Source organism: Bolinopsis microptera, chromosome 6, assembly GCF_026151205.1.
Source record: "Bolinopsis microptera isolate Bmic1 chromosome 6, MBARI_Bmic_1.0, whole genome shotgun sequence".
Lineage (NCBI taxonomy): Eukaryota > Metazoa > Ctenophora > Tentaculata > Lobata > Bolinopsidae > Bolinopsis > Bolinopsis microptera.
In genome coordinates, this window is record NC_087077.1 from 16,478,672 (window position 1) to 16,499,447 (window position 20,776).

At 37.2% G+C, this 20,776-nt stretch overlaps 2 protein-coding genes across 2 annotated transcripts in view; one reads left to right on the forward strand and one right to left on the reverse strand.

The window, feature by feature from the left end:
* Window positions 1-6,596, forward strand: part of LOC134816401 (Golgi to ER traffic protein 4 homolog) — a 42,224-nt gene extending 35,628 nt beyond the window's left edge. Inside the window, exons 2-9 of the mRNA XM_063825230.1 lie at window positions 25-144; window positions 3,151-3,299; window positions 3,645-3,732; window positions 3,964-4,034; window positions 4,474-4,618; window positions 4,764-4,980; window positions 5,118-5,187; window positions 5,841-6,596. Of these exons, the coding sequence (XP_063681300.1) occupies window positions 29-144; window positions 3,151-3,299; window positions 3,645-3,732; window positions 3,964-4,034; window positions 4,474-4,618; window positions 4,764-4,980; window positions 5,118-5,187; window positions 5,841-5,935 (951 nt within the window). The 5' untranslated portion in view covers window positions 25-28 and the 3' untranslated portion in view covers window positions 5,936-6,596. The remainder of the gene's footprint in view (window positions 1-24; window positions 145-3,150; window positions 3,300-3,644; window positions 3,733-3,963; window positions 4,035-4,473; window positions 4,619-4,763; window positions 4,981-5,117; window positions 5,188-5,840) is intronic.
* Window positions 6,597-6,667: 71 nt separating this feature from the next.
* Window positions 6,668-12,732, reverse strand: LOC134816399 (uncharacterized). Its single transcript, XM_063825228.1, has 8 exons — window positions 12,531-12,732; window positions 12,169-12,314; window positions 11,777-11,930; window positions 11,550-11,660; window positions 11,267-11,359; window positions 10,340-10,511; window positions 7,342-7,467; window positions 6,668-7,028 (listed from the first exon to the last, which is right to left on the reverse strand). Exons 1-8 carry the CDS (start codon window positions 12,719-12,721, stop codon window positions 6,735-6,737), a joined length of 1,287 nt encoding a protein of 428 aa, XP_063681298.1. The 5' UTR covers window positions 12,722-12,732; the 3' UTR covers window positions 6,668-6,734.
* Between the last annotated feature and the right edge of the window lie 8,044 nt (window positions 12,733-20,776).

A 20,776-nucleotide genomic window follows, 5' to 3' on the forward strand; every position in this document is an offset into this window, starting at 1 on the left:
AAAACTAATATTTGAACATTGTGCAGCAATGTCTCGGCGGAGGCAAACTGGTGGAATTGATCGCATACTGGAAAAGCTAGAGAGAAACGTTCAGAATGGCAGTTACTACGAGGCTTTCCAGATGTACAACAGTATTTATAACAGGTCAGGGAACTTCTATTCTATTGGGTTGTCAACCATAAATATGTGATGAACGAAGACAAATAAGCAGTGAGGAATAAGCTGTTTAGATAGCAAAACCGAATGATTTCCAGATGTATATTATATAATAATTTAATATTTCATTCTTCGTGTTCAAGAACAGCTCTTTTACGTTTTTGAAAGTGTATGATTTAAAAGTGCAGGCTTCCAAGGAATCTCGTTTAAAATCTCTGCTTATCGCATTGAAAATGTCTTGAGCAAAGTGCTTGCAGTTGCTTTTAAGCAGGTCGTACAATCTACCGTGTCCACTCTTCAAGTAATGAGAGAATATTTTGCTCATTTCCATTTTACAATCAAAAGTGTATTCGTCTAATTTTTGAGGTTTCCAGTAGTTTCCAAACAGTCTCCTCTTCGAACCAAACATCTCAACCACATTACTCCTTCCGTAGCTCAGTTGAAGAATTATCTGTTTTGTGTTTTTCTCGAGTGACCAATGGTCCGTCTTTGGGTATTTTTTCTCCTTCCAGCAGTCTTTTGGTTTCAAGAACCAAGTATGCGTGGTAGAATATACCAAGGTGACTTGGCAACAACTCACAAAGAGGAACTTTCCAAAGCTCGATTCTCGTTTTCGTTGAATTGAGAATTTCTTCTTCTATATATGAATCTTTTCTTACCCCTTTCAGAAGCCCGTATTTGTGCAAAAGGATTGCATTCCCTTTAAATTTAAGATTCACAAAACATTCTGCTGAACTCGAAGAAACACTGCTTGATACACCTCCCATGAACCAACTAGGGAAAATACGTCTATTTTAATTTAAGGTCTTGATACCACATAATACACAAAAGATGGCCGACAAAATTAATTGGATGTAACCGTTATAAAATACGTTTAAGATTGAGAAATAAAAGTACACATTTTAAAGTAAGCTGACAAATCGAGGCTACAGTTAACTGGTTAAGTTATAGTGTGAACAAGAATTTGAAACTTGAGACAATTAATATATCTTTACGTTATATTGACTGCTCTATGTACCATGTGGCTTATAACATTATATGTGTGTTATTTTGAGCTGACTGTAAAGGTCGAACTTTTGACTTTCGGGTATTTTTCTCCCGTATTACTTAATATTTTTTGTTTTAAAGACCCGAGGGCCACCCTTAAGGGCTTTGAAACCGGTTTATTGCCAATATAATATATAAATAAACTGAAATCGTAACATTCATGTCAATACTAACTGAAATAATATAATCTGTACACATAGTTAAAATAATTATAATACTTACTGTCACTGAATTAAGATATACGTATGATGTAATAAGCCTGCGAGTTTTCTTAATTTTTACGAAAATATTTTAGCAGAGTAACTTTTATTCTGTTTGACAATCGTTACTTGTTGTGTTTTACTACTATTACTGAATAAAAAGCATATGTGTAAATTACTTGACACGTAAATTACTTGACATGTAACTTACTTGACGCTGGTATTGACATGATCTGATATCTATGGATCTAAATAAACAAGTACATTATGTCTTGACATCAGAGTTAGCTTGTTTTAGCAAGATTTCAGCAAGAAATAACATGAAATGTGGCCAGCAGAAAACTTTTTTGTTTTTTATGTATAGTAATTTACACTAAAAACAGGAGAAAGTAGAATAGCATTGCTCCGAATCTGCTTAAATTTTGAGTCCCAAATTTTGCATACAGCTTCAGTGAAGTGGTATGCACCTTTACAGATCAAGAATTAATGAATATTACAACAATCTCTTTTTAGTAAACAGCTTTTATTATAGAGTAGTTTTAGCCTGTAAAACATGACAATTTATGGGTATTTTGAAAACGCGATAACACAGAAACGAAGTGAGATATTTATAAGCGGTTTTTTGTGTCTAACAGTTTATAATCTTCTCTTTCAGACTCCAATCAAAGCTAGTGCCATAACTGAAATTTATTTTTTTCCCTCCTTGTTCATGTTTCATGAAATTGCCCATATAATCTTTTCTTACCCCTTTCAGAAGCCCGTATTTGTGCAAAAGGATTGCATTCCCTTTAAATTTAAGATTCACAAAACATTCTGCTGAACTCGAAGAAACACTGCTTGATACACCTCCCATGAACCAACTAGGGAAAATACGTCTATTTTAATTTAAGGTCTTGATACCACATAATACACAAAAGATGGCCGACAAAATTAATTGGATGTAACCGTTATAAAATACGTTTAAGATAGGGAAATAAAAGTACACATTTTAAAGTAAGCTGACAAATCGAGGCTACGGTTAACTGGTTAAGTTATAGTGTGAACAAGAATTTGAAACTTGAGACAATTAATATATCTTTACGTTATATTGACTGCTCTATGTACCATGTGGCTTATAACATTATTATATGTGTGTTATTTTGAGCTGACTGTAAAGGTCGAACTTTTGACTTTCGGGTATTTTTCTCCCGTATTACGTGATAAACGTGATAATATAATCGGGATTGTTGCGAAGTTTAATGAACCACTTTAATATCTGAATGGAAATTAAGAGAAAGTTTGTTCAGCAGTTGCAGTGTAGTAGTGACGCAATCAAGCCTGCGAGTTTTCCTAATTTTTACGAAAATATTTTAGCAGAGCGAATCTATAGATGTGGATACTGGTGGAGTGGTGGGGAGGTGAAACACATTTGTTTACGTTTTAGTGGCGCCTCTATTCAGCAGGTTGAAGAGGTGATACACATTTGTTTACGTTTTACGTGTATCACCTCTTCAACCTGCTGAATAGAGGCGCCACTTAAAACGTAAACAAATGTGTATCACCTCTTCAACCTGCTGAATAGAGGCGCCACTAAAACGTAAACAAATGTGTTTCAGCTCCCCACCAGTATCCACATCTATTAGTTGTAGATTTAATGATAAATTATTTTCCAAGCTATTCTACTATATGGAACTATCATAAACCTTTAAATAATCAGTATAACATAACGTTAATTCTGGCCCACCATAACAGTATACCACCACACCAGGCTAATGGGTGAGAGAAAGTTGGCTGATGGGTTGAGACTGTTAGAGTCTGGTACACTGCTGTTCCTGGCACATGGCCAGGAAGATAACGGCACCAAGCTGAGCATCATGTTGGGAGATCACCTCCTTACTAATCACACTTCACCTTCAGGTACCACGCTTCAGCTATCTTGTTTAAACGTCGTGTGCTTCCTATTATATTATTAAAATGGCGTTATTATTGAGTGGTATTTGTTCTTACGACCAGTATGGCAGTCGTTTTATAGTTCAGATTAGCAATATATATGAACGATGTTTGTCATGATGATGTTGAGTTATTTGTGAGATATTAACCACAGATATTATACTGCGGGGTAGGTTAGAACTAGCACCATGATAAAACTCCAAGTTTAGAAAAGGTCAAGAAGGAATCTGTACATTTGATGATATCGCTTTCATTGAGAAGTCACCTAGTAGAGGATACGATTTATTTGTTTATTTTACTGTAACTCTTCAGCTCGACTGAACGACAAACTTATTGAGATAATTAGAAAGTTTGGTAAGAACAGTGACGGAAGACAACGTTTCATTCCCAAAGTTTTCAAGTATGTTTTCTTTAAATTTCAAATGCTAATTTAGACCAATATTTAGTTTTTTTGGCTCTCTGCAGCTGCAATTCAGCTTCTGTCAGAAACTGATGAGAATAATCATGTTACATTTTTAACACTATTAATGGTTTTAGTTATATAACACAATAAAATGTAACACGGGTAACATGCCGGGAACAGTATAGGAAAATTCAGAATTGTTGGCACAAATGAAACGTCCTCTCCCAGGTGGTCCAAAATGTACACGGAGCATGGAGACCCCAGAATCCACAGAGCGTGTGCAGAAATGTACTTGCTAGGTAAGAGTGTGTATTTAGGTTATTATAATTTATATAAGTAATTAGTTAAAACGTCGGGTACATTATGTAATGTTTCATCATAATCATTATAAATGTGTTAGTTAATTTGATTTGTTCAAATAAGTTGTATTGTGTAATGTTTTATCAATGTACTTATAATTGGATCAGCTGATAGATATGCACTGTGCCGCGTTAAGCTTGAAATTACAATCGAGTTAGACTATAAGCTAGAACTTTAGAGGCACAATTTTTGGCGCCTGTTGTATTTACAGCAAATCAAATTTTCATGAATCGAGAAGTTTAATTGTGAATCAACGAATCCAAAGGCTAGGTGTCATAACTGTCATCATGAAATGTATCTTTTAAAAGTGTGTTTTCTCCTCGAGTTATGTTTCCTTTTTTAATGTTCTTTCCTCCAAAACATTTCCTTGTGTTTCAGAGACAGACTATGCCACGTGCTGTACACACTGTCAGTACCTGGATTTGGACGGGGTTGAGTTTTACTCCCAAACCCTGATCGAAGTGTCGAGATACAGGTCGCTGAGATCGGAGTTGGGTTTGATAATAACATGGGCAGTATTACAGTGAGTTCTCATTTCCGGGTGGGGGAATGCAATGAATTGCTTATCACTTAACAAGATTGCAATGTCATTAGTACGTTCTATTTATTGTATAAGATCTGTATTCTGTAAGATCAATTATTACTTCTGTAATTAAGAATTACACCAGGTTTTTAACGCTAAAACGCACGGAGCACGCAAGAAGAGTGTTCAAGCTGTACACCTCCGGTCACCCCCAACTGACCTCACCATTTCCCTTTCAAGAACCACTCCTTAACTTTATACAGTTCTTTATATCCGCCATAGATAAGCAGAGTCCGCAGCTGGTCAAGCTTTTAAAAGATAAATACAAGAAGTCTCTAGAACGAGATCCCTGCTTTAATGAGGTTAACTTATTTATTTCTGGGTCGTTAGTTATTAATATCGGTTATTAGACATATAAATATTTCAGTGTTTTGTTGAAACATAACACTTTTAAAGGAAATCAATCTTTAATTTTTGATCAACTCAGTTTCTATTTCAGTGTATAGATAAGATATTATGGGTATATTTCAAAGAATCAACCTCAGCTGGACCATGTATGGGAGGACTTGGTAAGTGTTGGATTTCAGATTTGAAAAGTATTGCATTTCAGAATTGTAATCAATGATGGACCAATTTAGAGAATTTTGATTAAAAATCGGTAACAGTGAAATTGTGACAGCTATGTAAGGCGCGGCGTGTTTAAAAGAAATAAAGTACGTTTATCGCGCATTATCACGTGACTTTTATGACGTATGTATTGCATGTGTACATACCTACAATATACGTGCATCTTTTACATTAGTTACCGGTAAACTAGTGAAATTGATATGGGTCTGCCCTTGCGTATAGCGCAGCGCGACTGCGTGGACGCCGCGCATGAAATAATGTCTCTCGCAACCCGGCAACCTTGACGAGATCGTTGCTAGGCTACGAACTGGAACTGATCGACATCCTCAATCAATGTCGGCACTGAAGCACGCTGGACAATATAATTTAATCCTTCTATTTTACGAAACTTTTACTAGCCCTTTCAAGCGAGGGTATTGACGTGTCATGTGGACCTTAATTCATCGATGATGGCATCAAATTTAAATTAGCATATAATTTAAATTAGTTCCCAACTACATCTTCAGTATAAAATTTGTAACTCAGTATGGTCTATCGTACGACGTACCTTACAATTGTTTTCCGCTGTATGAGAATAACAAATTGTTCCTTTCAGGCGGTCTTATGCAGTCTCTCTTTGGACCTCCTCCTGCAGATATGGATACCTCAGAAGCTACGAGAACTGTTTCAGAAAATACTGACCTGGACTAAATTATTGTTTTGGACGATGCCTCGACAGTTTGACTAAACTAAGATTTGTTTGATTAAGTCAGAATTGAGTGATGCAGGTGGTCGGGGAGAATCATTTTAATTTCCATGTTATCAGCTATACGCTGCCATAATATTGCCATTTTTTTTTCTAGGCCCTAGTAGTGATGGGCCTCAGGGTGGAGCATGTCCCGCGCATATCTCTGATCACCTGGCATTTATTGTTTCATAAAAATGTAAATCAACCATGTTCGGTTGCGAAATAGTCAAAGTTGTGTAAATATCACGTGATCATGGATTATAGAGCACATTTTCGCCGGGAGGCCCTTATCTACGTTTAAGGGGTGTGATGACTACCATTTGCTTAATGAAACTACTATTTTTGAATATCGCAAGTGATGTTAAAGTTGATAACCTATATCCGATAATCTCCCTCGATTAAATGTTGGTGAATTTTCCCTCCTTTACCATGCTATCTTTATTTTCTTAATTACTAGATAAAATATTTTTTGTTCTTTCTGCCTGATGTATTAAAGTATTAAGCTTTGGGCGCACGGATTATACCATTTGATCGTTTTCAGTTCGGTTATATGATTATTGGTATCTGTTATTTTGAAATTGAAGCTTCGTATTTTGTATAAAATAATTGAATTTCGAAGCTTAAGTTTTACTGAAAATTTCGTTAAATGAAAATCTATTGTTATAATATAATAAAAGAATCGCTCAGTACAGCAAGTAACCAAATTCAGATACTCGAAAAATCATAAAAATCAAAGAAAGGAAAAACCATACTCTATAACATTCAATTAGTTCCACTAAATCTTGCAAGCTTATTTCTCAAGCATCTAAACAAACTCTTTGCCCCAACTCGCATCTTGCTGTTACACGAAAAGTGTATAACAGGGTTTATCGAGGAACTCAGAAAAGTGGCGTAGTAAAACCATCCTAGAATGTAAGTTTCTTTGATCAAGTCGCCTCTACTGAGAGCATCAAACACACTGTAGGTAGGGTTTATCATGTAGGAAAAGTAGTAGTACAGCATGACGAAGTAACATAGACCAAAGTTAAGAGAGAACAGGAGGGTAGCTACAATAACCTGCAGAGAGAGGGAGTTAGTTTTGTGAAGGGGGTGTTATGTAAATAATACGACAGGTTCTTGTTTCAGAGGTATTCAAATAAATTGTGTGGAGTCTGTGAGTAGTTTTAGTAGTAGTTAGTCACATCATTTAGTACAGTGTTTTGGAGAGTGTTCCTATCATTTAAACTTCGTTAAGTCAGCACCAGTTGTATACCAATGGAGTTCTATGTTCATTTACCATCTTAAATTGCGTCATAAAAATGCCTGTATATATCACAAAGGATTTCTCAACTTTTGCTCAAGACTCAAGAGCTACTGATCGAGAACTCACCTGTTTTTCCTTCCTACGTCTCGACTTTGATTTCCCTTTTGTATTAGTTTTATTTTGATTTCTCCCCGCAGTCAAGGGGGTTATTCTGTTCCTTTTACCGTTCTCTACCATTGCCTTCGTCTGTGTCTGTAAAAAGGTTTTATGAGCAAATGTTAAAAGTTTGCAGTATAAAATACTCACTATTTTTGTCCCGACTCTATGTCATATTTTATGCATCTATTGAGAACTGAATAGTGTTCACTGTTCATGTTACATTTCTATAGTTATATGTATTTAAACTATCCATATATTTGAAAATTACACTTCAAATGGTAAAATCCAAAGATTTCAGTGTCAGGAAAGGAAGGAGTGATTTATATTGAGTGTGCTCAGGTGTTAATTTATATTGCTTTCACTGCTTTAACTGGCTCCTGACATGTTTAGCTATAAGTTTGGTCACCCCATTTGCATTGATATAAAGACCCCAGATTGAAGAAAAAAATTCGAAAAATGTGCTTAACTTTACCGATCGAATGAGGTGGGGAGAATTCAACCAAGTATGGCTGTATCTGAAGCTCTTGAAATTACGGCCAGTACATTTAATTCATCAGTTGGCTTAAGTACACTAAAATTAGGTTTAAGGTGATTAGTACTTTGATTGTAACAACATCGGCTACTATATGGTTTTGATCACAAAATCATACTAAGAGTAAGAAGACCTGACTGTGGACTGGGAGTCGGCTGTCGGGATATGTTGGGATCTTTATTATTGCATCGTTTATTAGAGCCATCTTTGTGGAAGGCTTACCAAAATAAATAAAAGATGGTCTGATCTCCGGACAGAAATAGGTACACATTTTGCATTTGAACTTAATCTTATCTTAAATTATTTGGTGTGTAGTAGAGTTGAAAATATGAAACTGCCGATTGAGTGGTTCCACTGTTCCAGGCCTATTTTTTGTATACCTAGCTCTTTCCTTGCTCGGATCCATATTAGCTACCCTCCAGAGCAGTAAGTAATGAGACACACGAGCCGGACACAAGATAGCATGATTTAACGCCAAAGTGGTCACCTGAAATCTCATGGTGCCCACAATGGCTTTTCCAGTAGCCACCTTAAAAAGGATGTAATTGTACGAGTTAGAGATGCAGCTTGATGCTACCCATACTATATCAGAGTGCTTTAGAGACTGTTCAGAGTGCTTTAGAGACTGTTCCGAAACAGCGGTCTTGTGGATCATGGCGGATGCTACGTATCTAAGCTGTGATCTCGCTGAGAGTATATAAGCTTTATTATAGAGTATAGACTGAGTAATCTTGTGGCAAAATTCATGAGGGCTGGAATATACACCAGAGGGCAGAGAGGCTTAGCAGTTGCTGGAATCTATTAGTATTATATGGGTGGGGTTGGAATGATCAAAGCAACGTAAACTCGAAAGTAAATTCTGTACATTTGATAGGGCGCACGTGGAAACTAGACTAGAGTGACGTCACGGCCCAAAGTTTATATCAGCCAATAGGAGCGCGGCGCAGTATTTCGCGAATTATCGATTACACAGTCCGGTGTATTTTGTGGTTCTGTACACTTTTGCAGGACATAAATTCGAATATTTGTAAGTCACGATGAGATATTTCCTAATTTTTGTCCTTTTTTGTATTTTTTTTTGTCCCGATCACCGATTCTACTTAATTATTTTCCCAAATGGTACAGAAATGACGGAATCCCCCGGCCTGCCCCCAACAGTTGTCAGATATAATTATTCATGAAGTGATCGTAAAAGTGTTTTTTCTTTTTTATCAGTCCCTCTATGATAACAGCAATAAGAGTGAATTTTAGTCGAGCAGATTTGTATTGGGAGGGGGGGGGGGGGGGGGGGTATTGTTATCACACCAAACTTTTTCAACCATTCTAATCAAACTGACATTCAACACTAGGGACACCGGTAGCCTCATTAGTGTAATGAATGTTGTAGTTGTGCAGCCGTATTCAGGTTTGAACTCATTTCCAATCTGCCTGATTGTAGTGCTACCAGCTACCCTGATAAGTTCAACACTAATTCCGTTGTCCCTATCTCGTGGGAGACAGATGATAACCGTCTCTCTCTCTCTCTCTCTCTCTCTCTCTCTCTCTCTCTCTCTCTCTCTCTCTCTCTCTCTCTCTCTCTCTCTCTCTCTCTCTCTCTCTCTCTCTCTCTCTCTCTCTCTCTCTCTCTCTCTCTCTCTCTCTCTCTCTCTCTCTCTCTCTCTCTCTCTCTCTCTCTCTCTCTCTCTCTCTCTCTCTCTCTCTCTCTCTCTCTCTCTCTCTCTCTCTCTCTCTCTCTCTCTCTCTCTCTCTCTCTCTCTCTCTCTCTCTCTCTCTCTCTCTCTCTCTCTCTCTCTCTCTCTCTCTCTCTCTCTCTCTCTCTCTCTCTCTCTCTCTCTCTCTCTCTCTCTCTCTCTCTCTCTCTCTCTCTCTCTCTCTCTCTCTCTCTCTCTCTCTCTCTCTCTCTCTCTCTCTCTCTCTCTCTCTCTCTCTCTCTCTCTCTCTCTCTCTCTCTCTCTCTCTCTCTCTCTCTCTCTCTCTCTCTCTCTCTCTCTCTCTCTCTCTCTGTTTTAAGGTCAACACCCAACGGACGCTGGCCTCCTGCGGTAAGCGGGAAGCCTTAAAATGATGATAACCGTCATTATATATAGCACGCGACCGAGCATGTATTGCTTGGACCAGTCACAAGCACCGGCTATACTCATTTCATCGAAATGTGGAAAAATCATTTTTACCGCAATGGATACCCATTAGTATAGCGATCAACATACATCCAGTTTATTTGACCTAGTTACATATTCCTTAATGTGACTCTATCAGTTTTAACTATTAAGTCTGGTAAAACAATAATACCGTATTTGAAAGGAATACTGACAAACTCGAAGTCAAAATGTTGTCGGAACCATTACCATGATTGTAAAAGAGAACCAATGATTAACCATCGAAATTACAAAACCACCAAATTAGTTCATAAAACTTGCTTGAAAGTGAACCCACCTGATCGGTGACCGTCATCTCGAACTCAATACTAGCACCATCCCTGGACCTAAAGGAACACTCTACAGGATCATTACTCGGACCGTTGCTGAACACCACCGCGTCCTTGTCCAAACTGTTTCCCGGGCAAAATAGGGATACGAGGACGTCTAGTGGCTTTTTGAACTGTACCCTGTGTCCGTGAAATTTATTGTCAATAAAATATCATATTTTGAAATACCCGTAAACAGTAACCCAAGTAGGTACATGTAATTATCGATTTAACAATATGCGACATGGACAACAATTGTGAATTTCCTGTGATAATATCAGCAACGAAAATAATCAAAATCCTCTGATAATAGAAAATTGAGTAATAAAATTAAAATTGAGTAAAATAATCAGTACTAAATTCAAGTGTATGCTTAGATAATAGATAGTATAAAAATGATGAAAAGTTAAGTTAATTAATCAGCACTAAATAAAGTGTATTGTACTGCACGATAATAAAAACTACAAGGTGCAGTTTAGAAAAGTGTAGTAAAACTAAAAGTGCAATAAAAATGTAGTAAAAGTCTAGTAAAAGTGTAGTAAAAGTGTAGTTAAAGTGTAGTAAAAGTATAGTAAAAGTACAGTAAAAGTGTAGTAAAAGTGTAGTAAAAGTGTAGTAAAAGTATAGTAAAAGTTTAGTAAAAGTGTAGTAAAAGTGTAGTAAAAGTGTAGTAAAAGTGTAGTAAAAGTGTAGTAAAAGTGTAGTAAAAGTGTAGGAAAAGTGTAGGAAAAGTGTAGTAAAAGTACAGTTAAAGTGTTGTAAAACTAAAAGTGCAGTAAAAGTGTAGTAAAAGTGTAGTTAAAGTGTAGTATACGTGTAGTAAAAGTGTAGTAAAAGTGTAGTAAAACTAAAAGTATAGTAAAAGTGTAGTAAAAGTGTAGTAAAAGTGTAGTTACCTGATAAGTCGGAGAGCCACAGCTAAGTTGCAGACGAGTAATATTAGTGTAGAAACAGTGAGGGGAAGTGAGTAGAGGAATACGACGATGTACCTGAATATAGGTCATAGAATCAACTGGTTTACAAGCTTGTCTTATTTCAAGTCACACGTAAAAAACCAAAGAAAGTTAAACTTAAATGGCAGACTCGTGAGTTTCACTGGGAATTTTGCTGTTGAAAGATCGTAGATGCTCAAATATATGATAGATTTTAAATTTTCTGACAATTGTGTTACGTTTGTACCTGACTTCAGTAAGTGAGTATATGTCCACGAGTCTGTAGTCACAATAACCCCACTTTGGGTTCATTCGCATTCCCTCCAGTTTCCACACGTGCATCGTACCTCCTATCACACTGGGAGAAAATATAATTTCAGTTTCTCTTTCATAATCAGTTTCTCTTTCACTTCTGATCGTTTTTGCTAATATCTCCATTTCAATCACGCTAACCACAAATTTTCAATAACTCACCTGATGATCCAAGAAGAAATGATAAGGGTAGTAGATAAGGGGGGACTGTAGTACTTGTCATATTTGTGAGGCAGATACAGAGCCACAAACCGTCCGAAACTAATGATGGATAGTAGTAGGGGCGTTGCTATGGAGACCACGCACCACGTGATACCTGAACGAGAGAACGTTAGATTTTATCAAAAAGATTGATCGAAGAGCACACCCTGGAGGCATAGTAGTGAACCCTGACAGAGGAGATATAGATATCAGTAACTGTTTAAGGTTCCGCTGATCCACGGGTTCGAAGACAGCGAATTTGAACACAGCCGAAATCAAATAAACACACATGTAAGCAAACTGTGGACAAATTGTGAAGTCGAGAAACACATAGAGAAAAAACAAATGCAAACCTGTAAACTGGCAGATGATATCGTCTAGTATGTAGAAATCGAAGAAAGTTCTGTTTGATAGGAGGATCCCGAAAGCGAAGATAGCATCCAGACTGGCCATGATATCAGTTACTGCAAGATGGCAGAACACTGTGTCTGAGACTGATCTGAACAAATAATTTGTTTATTATGTGCGAACATATTCCTATAGACTGCTAGGCTTTAACTTTAAGGTTCTCCAATGTAATCGTAGATAAAATTAACGAGTCGTAAGATTTGGTATAGTTATTGAAGTATCAAAGGTTCGCTCAATTTTAAAAGTGAAAGGAAAACTGAAAGTCCAAGTAAAAAGTAAACTAAAAGTAGCTGGACAAATACCATACCTCCGACTCATCCGGACTAGAACAGCTAATATAATGATGTTAACGAAGAGAGAGTAGAGCCCGATGGACAGCCCCACACTCCCCACAGCTATGTCCACCCACCGGACCCACTGTACTTCCGGAGTGGCATTTTCCGTGCCACCATCGTGGAAGTGACTGAGTTCATCTGTCAGGTTGCTGGACGTGTTCATGAGAGAGGAACTAGGAGGAGTTAAAGTGGTTAGTGGTACAACAATGTCATCAAGATATGAGATCAAGATATTATCATGATGAGTATCAAATAAGCAAATAAGTCACGTTGATACACTGTAACAGGACCACCGACTGCAACTGCTTGTAATATATTACAGACTTGATTGTCCGTATAAGACAGTTGACAGTGGTAACATTGATAAGCGCTAGCACGTGGTCAACGTTATTAATAGAGTGCTAAAGTTGGTACGGAGTTAGCACAATTTATTACGTTCTCTTATAAAGTTGGTACGGAGTTAGCACAATTTATTACGTTCTCGTATGATAACGTGCCATTTTAGACCCATCATCCACTCTGTAAACCATTTCCAATCATTGGCTAGAAATTACACCAGCCCTTCTACCCCCAAGATAACCCACTATATGCTAAAAAACAGAACAATATTTTCACAATCATCCGATCAAATTTGATAAATAAGTTGTGACTTGTGGCTGCCCAGATCAACTTTCCAGATGCTTCAGACTCTTGTCCCAAGCTTTACATAGCTCACTATGACTAAAGCTCAAAACATAAACAATAAACTGACCAACAAATTAATCTCAGGGCTCAGCTGTACAAAAACAATGAGGTTCGGTGGAACTTGAACACTGCACTCAGGGTAATTTCTGTGTTGACAAGATACAGAGGACTAGAGGCTGTGAAATTTGATGGGAGTTGTCAGTTGCGGGGTTCAACAAAATTTAATTGCCAACTCTGCTGATCTACTTAGCAATTTGGTTATCATATTTTATTTGTATTCTAGAAAATAAAGAATATGTTAGGAGTCGCCAGGCTCAGTGTTTATAAATACAAGATATGGCCTAGGGACAGGCTGAGCGTCGTCCAGTAACATTTAAAGTATATGTATGATTTCTAAGGGCACGTAGATCTTAAACTTAAAGGGATATTACAGTGAACAGGACTGGGCTGAGAAAGTTTTTAAACAATTCGATAACAGTCAAAAGCTAAGCTGCCGCCAAAGGGCTAACTGACCCTGGTCATTAGGAGCACCCCTAAAAGTTCGTTTTTTACAAAAAATTTAAAACTTCTGTAATTTCATTTCTGTTTTAGTAACGCATTTGATTTTTGGTATGCATATAGAAAATTAATACGGCTTTAAAATGAGATGTCCGGTGACCTCCAAGCTTACTCACGAGACTCAGTAGGAGTGATTGAACTGCGAGAGACAATTGCGGCCAATGTCCAATGAATTAGCCTTATCACTTTCAAAAAAGAACTTTCTTATGTTGCGTCCATGATATCCAAGTTGCAAGTATAATCCATAGTGATTATACTTGATCGAGATCTAAGCTTTAGATATCCGAGGTGAAAATGAGGCTAACCACCTTTTAAGAGGGTGAAATGAGGTTAACAAGTATACTTTTATGTATATTTTCGAGTAGGTTCGGTATTGTGACTATCTAATATTTCAACAACAAAGATTGATTCATCCACTTCAAGCTCAACATTTCAGAAATCGTCGAGTCTACTTGTAGGAGGCCAAAATGAGGGTAATAAATAATTCGACCGCATTTTAACTTTAATGTACGAAAACAGGTTAACAGCTCAGATGATACTTTGATAGACGTTATTATTCAAATATAATTCATAACTTAGTGATGACTTGTTAGCCTCATTTCCCCTCAATTAGGGAAAACATTACTGGGCCGCGCTCAGCCTGTCATTCCGCCAAATCTTTATTCGGAATTATTTATGTTAATGAACATAATAGCCTGGGGTCCTCAGTTACTGGGCCGCGCTCAGCCTGTCATTCCGCCTAATCTCTATGAACATAATAGCCTGAGGTCCCCAGGTAAGTCCTCAGGTAAGGAAAACATTTCCCTTTTCTCTTTGGATTCTGAAAGAGTTCGATCTGATGAATCCATTGAACACGTTTAAACTTTTATTACATACTTGGAAGCTGTCATTAGAATACAAAATGTAAAATGACTCGTTAGCCTCCATTTGCCCTCGACTAAATGCTTCAAAAATTTTATTAATCGAAACTCAATTAGTTGAACTATATACATGTGAAATATCATATGCCTATCTTAAAAGTTTTTGCTGTGAAAATCTTCTAAAGTTAAATTGGGAAAAACGTGGTCCATTTCGTGCAAACTTTCCTAATGTCAATGACCAGGGTCAACTACAAATTTACATTATTTTCACTCATTAAAAAAAATGTTCACGAAATTACAGGTCATCTGAATGAAATAATATCAAATGATGGAGTAGTTCTACTATATATAAATATCTCCGGGATTTCGACGCGGGATCATATTATCACTCAGCCCGGCCCGCTGTTAGATAAACATCTCAAGGTGATATCATCCCGCCCCGGAAATTTGTATAAACCCGGCCCGCTTTTTAGTCGTAACTGATGTTTATCATTCAATTCTCCGACTTACAATAATCAATGATACTGCTGATTAGAACTCGATAATAGTAGAACAGTTAGACGCGCGATCACGTGACACGAAAGCGCACCACGTGATATGAAACATCGTAACCGTCCACTTCTTTTACACGCAAATTCCTGAGAACGTTGCCAAAGCAGCTAATTCTTGGAATTTCTCCAACGCGTGGCGTGAGAAGTTGGCGACTAGCCAGCTACCCTTGTCCGTGCCCTAAAAATAATATTGTTTTGCTTGCTCTCCTTCCAGCTCTTGTTCCTGCTAACGTTCAAGCTATTGCTCCACTATGACAGATCGCGGTTTGACATTCAGATTGATGAACTGCTTTCCAATCGTGTTCCGGACAGTACAGTTAGAGTCAACAACTGGGCTCTAAATCCCTTGTCGAAATCGCCGGAGATAATTATAATCCATAAACACTTCACGCTCAGGGCTAAATAAATGTAATCCCTCAGCTGGCGCTTCGGGATTACATATTAACACAAAACTCGTGCGCTGCGCGCACTCGTATCATGTGTTTATTGTTTATCAGATCATCCCGCTAGCGCGGGATGATCTGTTATATAAACCCTTTGCGTGGCGGGTTTATGTTATTATAGTAGTGTTGAAAGTATTTTAATATATATTTGTTATATATATAACAAATAATTTTAGCCTGAAGATGGCGTTGACGCCGAAAATTTGCATACATTCCTATTCCTAACTTCCTGTTCCATTTGTCCTTGTCTCTTCTGCAACCGGATATTATCCAACTATCAGAATGAAATAATCTTAAAATTAACAAAAACTGCGAAGTCTTCTACGCATAACAGAATCCAATATACTAAATTTTATGTAACTCTTGACTCTTCAGCCAATAGTAACTTGAATTTTAGCACTTGAAGAAGCATCAAACATTTAACTTTAATAAAGTTAAACTCAAACGACACGAAACTGCTTATAAAAAATAAAAAATGAATACTGGGAACAGGTGGGTAAATTACAAAAAAGGTTAAAGCCCAGCCGCAATAAGCAATTAAATTTAAACGGCCGAAAGCTACTGTTTTCACAAAGGTCTCATTAGTTAAATGGTTGAATAAATGAATACGTCATATGAAATGTTGGATAGGACTGGCCAGTACTTGATGTAACTGTTTTCTGTACGTACCGTACGAATAAAAGAAAACGGCAAAGGAGATGAAATTAAATTTAAATTTACTTCAAATTGTGTGAGGCCCAAAAGTTTTCCTGGTTCGGTCTCTGATGTTCCAAAATAGTGTGGAACTCCGTTAAGTTAGCTTGTTTTCTAAAATGCTAAAGTTAAACAACTTTTTTATGAATCAATCCGGAATAGTTGATTTGTAAATGTATGGAAGGTTTACCTATTCAATAAAAGGCAAACATTCCTAATTGAATCGGATCTAGGTTTCGGAATTATTGGGTGTCATTACTTAGTCGAAGTCGAACAGAGACACTAAATTCTTTGATAAATTTTCTTTGACTTGATGACTTAACGTAACTGTAAAGTGATCAAGACCGCAGGGACTAACGTACTTTCACCAAGATTACACACATACGGTCACTACAAGTTAGGTTCAGTTCGACGAAGTACATTAGCACGCCCAAAGTGGTCTTGATAGTTGATACTGATAGTGATAGTAATATTAGAAACCGATATTATTGTCGAACGATATTAATCAATAGAATCGGTCGAAATGGTGTCTTGTTAATCGCCCAACCATTAAATCAATCGCATTAATTAAAAGTACCGTTTTTATTTGGGCCACACCCCTTCCCCAATTTCGCTCAAATGATTTTGTCCATAAACCTCGATTACCTGCTATGATAGCAGCAAAACTTTATCCTCTAATGAGAGTTCTACCTTCAACAATAAAGCATGTAAGTGATATTGCTACAAATGATCAAACGCTGATATTGTTGAAGAGCAAAGAAACATGCTGGTTGCGTGAGAATGTCCTTAAGGTACCAGCTTGATTTGCCTGATTACATTAAAAAACAAGTCAGAACTTCATTTTAATTTCAGAATGGATGATACCTGTCAGCTTTGAAACACATGTTGCAGTTTCTTGATAATGATAATATAAAGATCTAGAGAAAACACCTTGCAAAGTCATCGCGCTCATTCATTATCAAAGCAATCGCCTATCGTATAGCCTGGGTCTTGTTAATGTTAGGATAGTTTGCGGCTTCTTTAATGTAAAATTGTGGTCAAGCTCGTGATAATAATAATATGCAGCGAATATACGAACAATCGGTGGTGTCTGCAGTTGCTGTTGCTGCTGCAACTGCAATATATTTATGATCCCACTATAAATCACTCGCCAAGAATTTTCAATTTTCACAGAAGGGCCTTGGCCACGTCAAAGTATGAAATGAAATGAGGTATTTATATCCCGCTCATATGATTAACCAACAACACAAGAAAGGTGGTTAACCATGTCAGAGCGGCTGACTGTGAGTGAGGTGAGCAAATGTGTAAAAGTGAACAAAAGTATAACTCATTATAAGGCAAAGACAAAATTAAAACATCTTTTACTGTAAACCACACTAAAATAAATAGAAGCAGAAACCATACAATACATGTAGGTATAATAAAGGTAAGTACAGTGACATAATCAATAAAAAAGAAACAGATCATAGAAAGGCAGAGATCAAGACATAAAATGGAGTGCGGTAACAAATAAAAGCCAAGGTGTCTTGCAAAGTGAAGACAATGGAAAGAAAAAACATCAAAACTGACCATATAAATAACATTCGCTTATTGAAACAGTTGGTATCAGTAATTATACATCTCAACATCAGCGGAAGAGAGTTCAATGCAACCGGTGCGTGGCTTGAGAAACGTCTGTCATCAACTTTGGACTTTTTGTTCTTTGGTATCTTGAGCATGAGATGGTAGTAGCCAGTAGCCATGACCTTCTTATTGAGAGAGGGAGATACACAAAAGAAACTGGAACGTGGACGAGAGCCTGCAGATTCTGCTGCAACAAGGATAACGTTCAAGGCTTAGAATATCTCCCCTTTTTCGAAGGAACAATCATTGAAAATGAAGAACACTGCCTCACTGAATGTCCAATGTACCACTCAGCGAGACTCTCACTGTCGGAAAACCTTAAGAGTCTTTTGCTGCTCAAGGAATACGGAGCTATCATGAATTCTGCCCATGTGCAAGAACTGGGCAAATTCCTTTGCAACTGTCACCGCATCAGGAACCCGAAAAAGACGCCAATACTGCCTGTCACCCCATCAGGACTACCAACTCAACAGACATAATACAGATCAACCATCATTATGCAGACTTCACGATCTGTTGTACGAGCATGGAACACTAGTGATTACTGTTTCCAGTACGTTGTGACTGTGAGTGGGAGGACTGTTTGAGTATGAATGTGTCTTTTGTGGACTCGCATACTAATATCGCAGTTTAGTGACCATTGAAGTTGCCTTTTACTACTTCCTCTTATGTTAAATTATTATTTCAGCAATTATTTCTATTTCGGTTGTTTGTACGGGAGTTAAATTTTAAGTGATTTTGTTTTAAATTTTCATGATTCTTGAATCTCGAATGTTACTTACTCTAGATATGTTATTCATTCATGTATAGTCGAGACGATGGTGTTAGTGCCATCTCCGACAACTTTACGTTTAATTCCGTTTAATTCCGTACAGAGAATTAATGTAATCTAACTTTGATATAACCAGTTGTTTCACCAACATCAATTTAATGCCTTCATCCAGGTAACGACCAATAGTTCTTAGGTTCATAAATTGTCCAGTTTCATCAAATTTAACACCTAGACTCTTCCAGCTGTCTCCTTTGCACTCCGTGGGTAGAATTTCGGTGCTTCCAAATTGCAGTCTGACACTGAGTTCACACTTTTTTAGAACATGGTTCTTTCCTAACACAAGTAGTTCTGTCTTTGTTTCGTTCAGTTTCATGAAATTGTTCACCACCCATGCTGTTATCTCTGGGGGACATTTGTTTGTTCTGTCTCGGACATCAGTGAACTGTACCACACGGTTTGATTGAAACGAGATGTAGAGTTGGGAATCATCTCCATAGAGCTGTATATCAAGACCATATTTGGCCGCAATTTTCTGGAGAGCTTTGATATTGAGGATGAAAAGAATAGGCCTCAAGAGTGATCCCTGGGGAACTCCAAACAAAGCTCCAAGAAAGAAGAAATAGTATCATCAATCTTTACACAGAAGTGTCTTTTCTCAAGTTAGGACTTTATCCATTGCAGTCCTCTTCCAGTAATTCCATAGGCTTTCATAAGCTTTGTCAGTAAGACTGTGTGGTCGATGGTATCAAACACTGCACTTAAGTCTAGAAGTACAACTATAACTCTATAATTGTTGGACATCTTTGAGACCAGGTCTTTGAGTTCATCAGCTGTTATCTCAGAGAAGTTATAAAAAAAGTAGCATCATTTATTTTATTTTTCGATGCTGATTCCGAAACAGCGTCCCTGAGAAGTTATGAGCAGAAAACTGTTTTGGTAGAAATACGACTTTTGTCCGACAGCACATTTTTTGTTTGAAGTCATATCTCAAATTTTGCAGATAGAAATTTGCCCAAACTTGCACAGATTATCCGTCTTATAGCCATTTTACTATCTGGAAAGTTTCAAGAAAATCATATGGTAGGATCCGATAGCAACTATTGTTCGGAAACCCTAATTCCGGATTCGGACAAGAGTCTTGATACACGCTGTATACCTCTTTTCGCGCTTGAAAAGTGGTATAAAACGTGTATTAAACAAGATTTTCTGTACCCATTTTTAGAGCTTTAGAGGACCTGGTTGTCCGTCGCTCATTGCAATTAAATTACATACTCGGTACCCATGCTGGTCGAGGATAAAAATATACGCTAATAGCTCTTACTAGAGCAGCTGGATGCGAGTGAGTATAGTGTGGGAGCATTCTTAAGAAGTTTCTCGTGCCTAAATGCCTAAATGTGCATTATGCTTAAATCTTAATACTTATGGTGAGGCCCTGAAAATACAAATAGTAAAATGAGTATTTTAAGTCAGACATCTCAAAGCACCCAGATAAAACTTTTGCGGAATGTTATTATACTATATATTATTAGCCAGCCAGTCACCATATATAATAGGAAACAGGTCGTTTTGAATATATATTATATATGTTGATTTGACTGGATTAGACGCAGAAGTGCATAGATCGATGCCCAAAAGACGATTGAATTAAAAAGGTGCCAGTGCCACTTCAAACTACTCCAGAAGATTAACTTGAACATGGCCATGTTAATGTTATGCTGTAATGGGATTAGTTATTGTTATCGAGATTAGTCATTGTTATCGTCTGGTAATAACCGCGAGATCTTCACTCTAACACTAACAGTACATTTACCCTATACGAGTTGCTAAGTGAGTTGAGATCTTAGATTCAGAATTAACGTCTACTATGAAAGGAGTCCTTTCATAGTCGTATTTAAACAGCTCTAGCTACGACACAATTTATGGGTATAAAGCATTTATAAGCATAATATTAATAAAGCATAACACCATAACACAAGGATAAAAATAAAAAACTGTCCTGCACTATAATGACTGTGACAATCATTAATCAGTAAT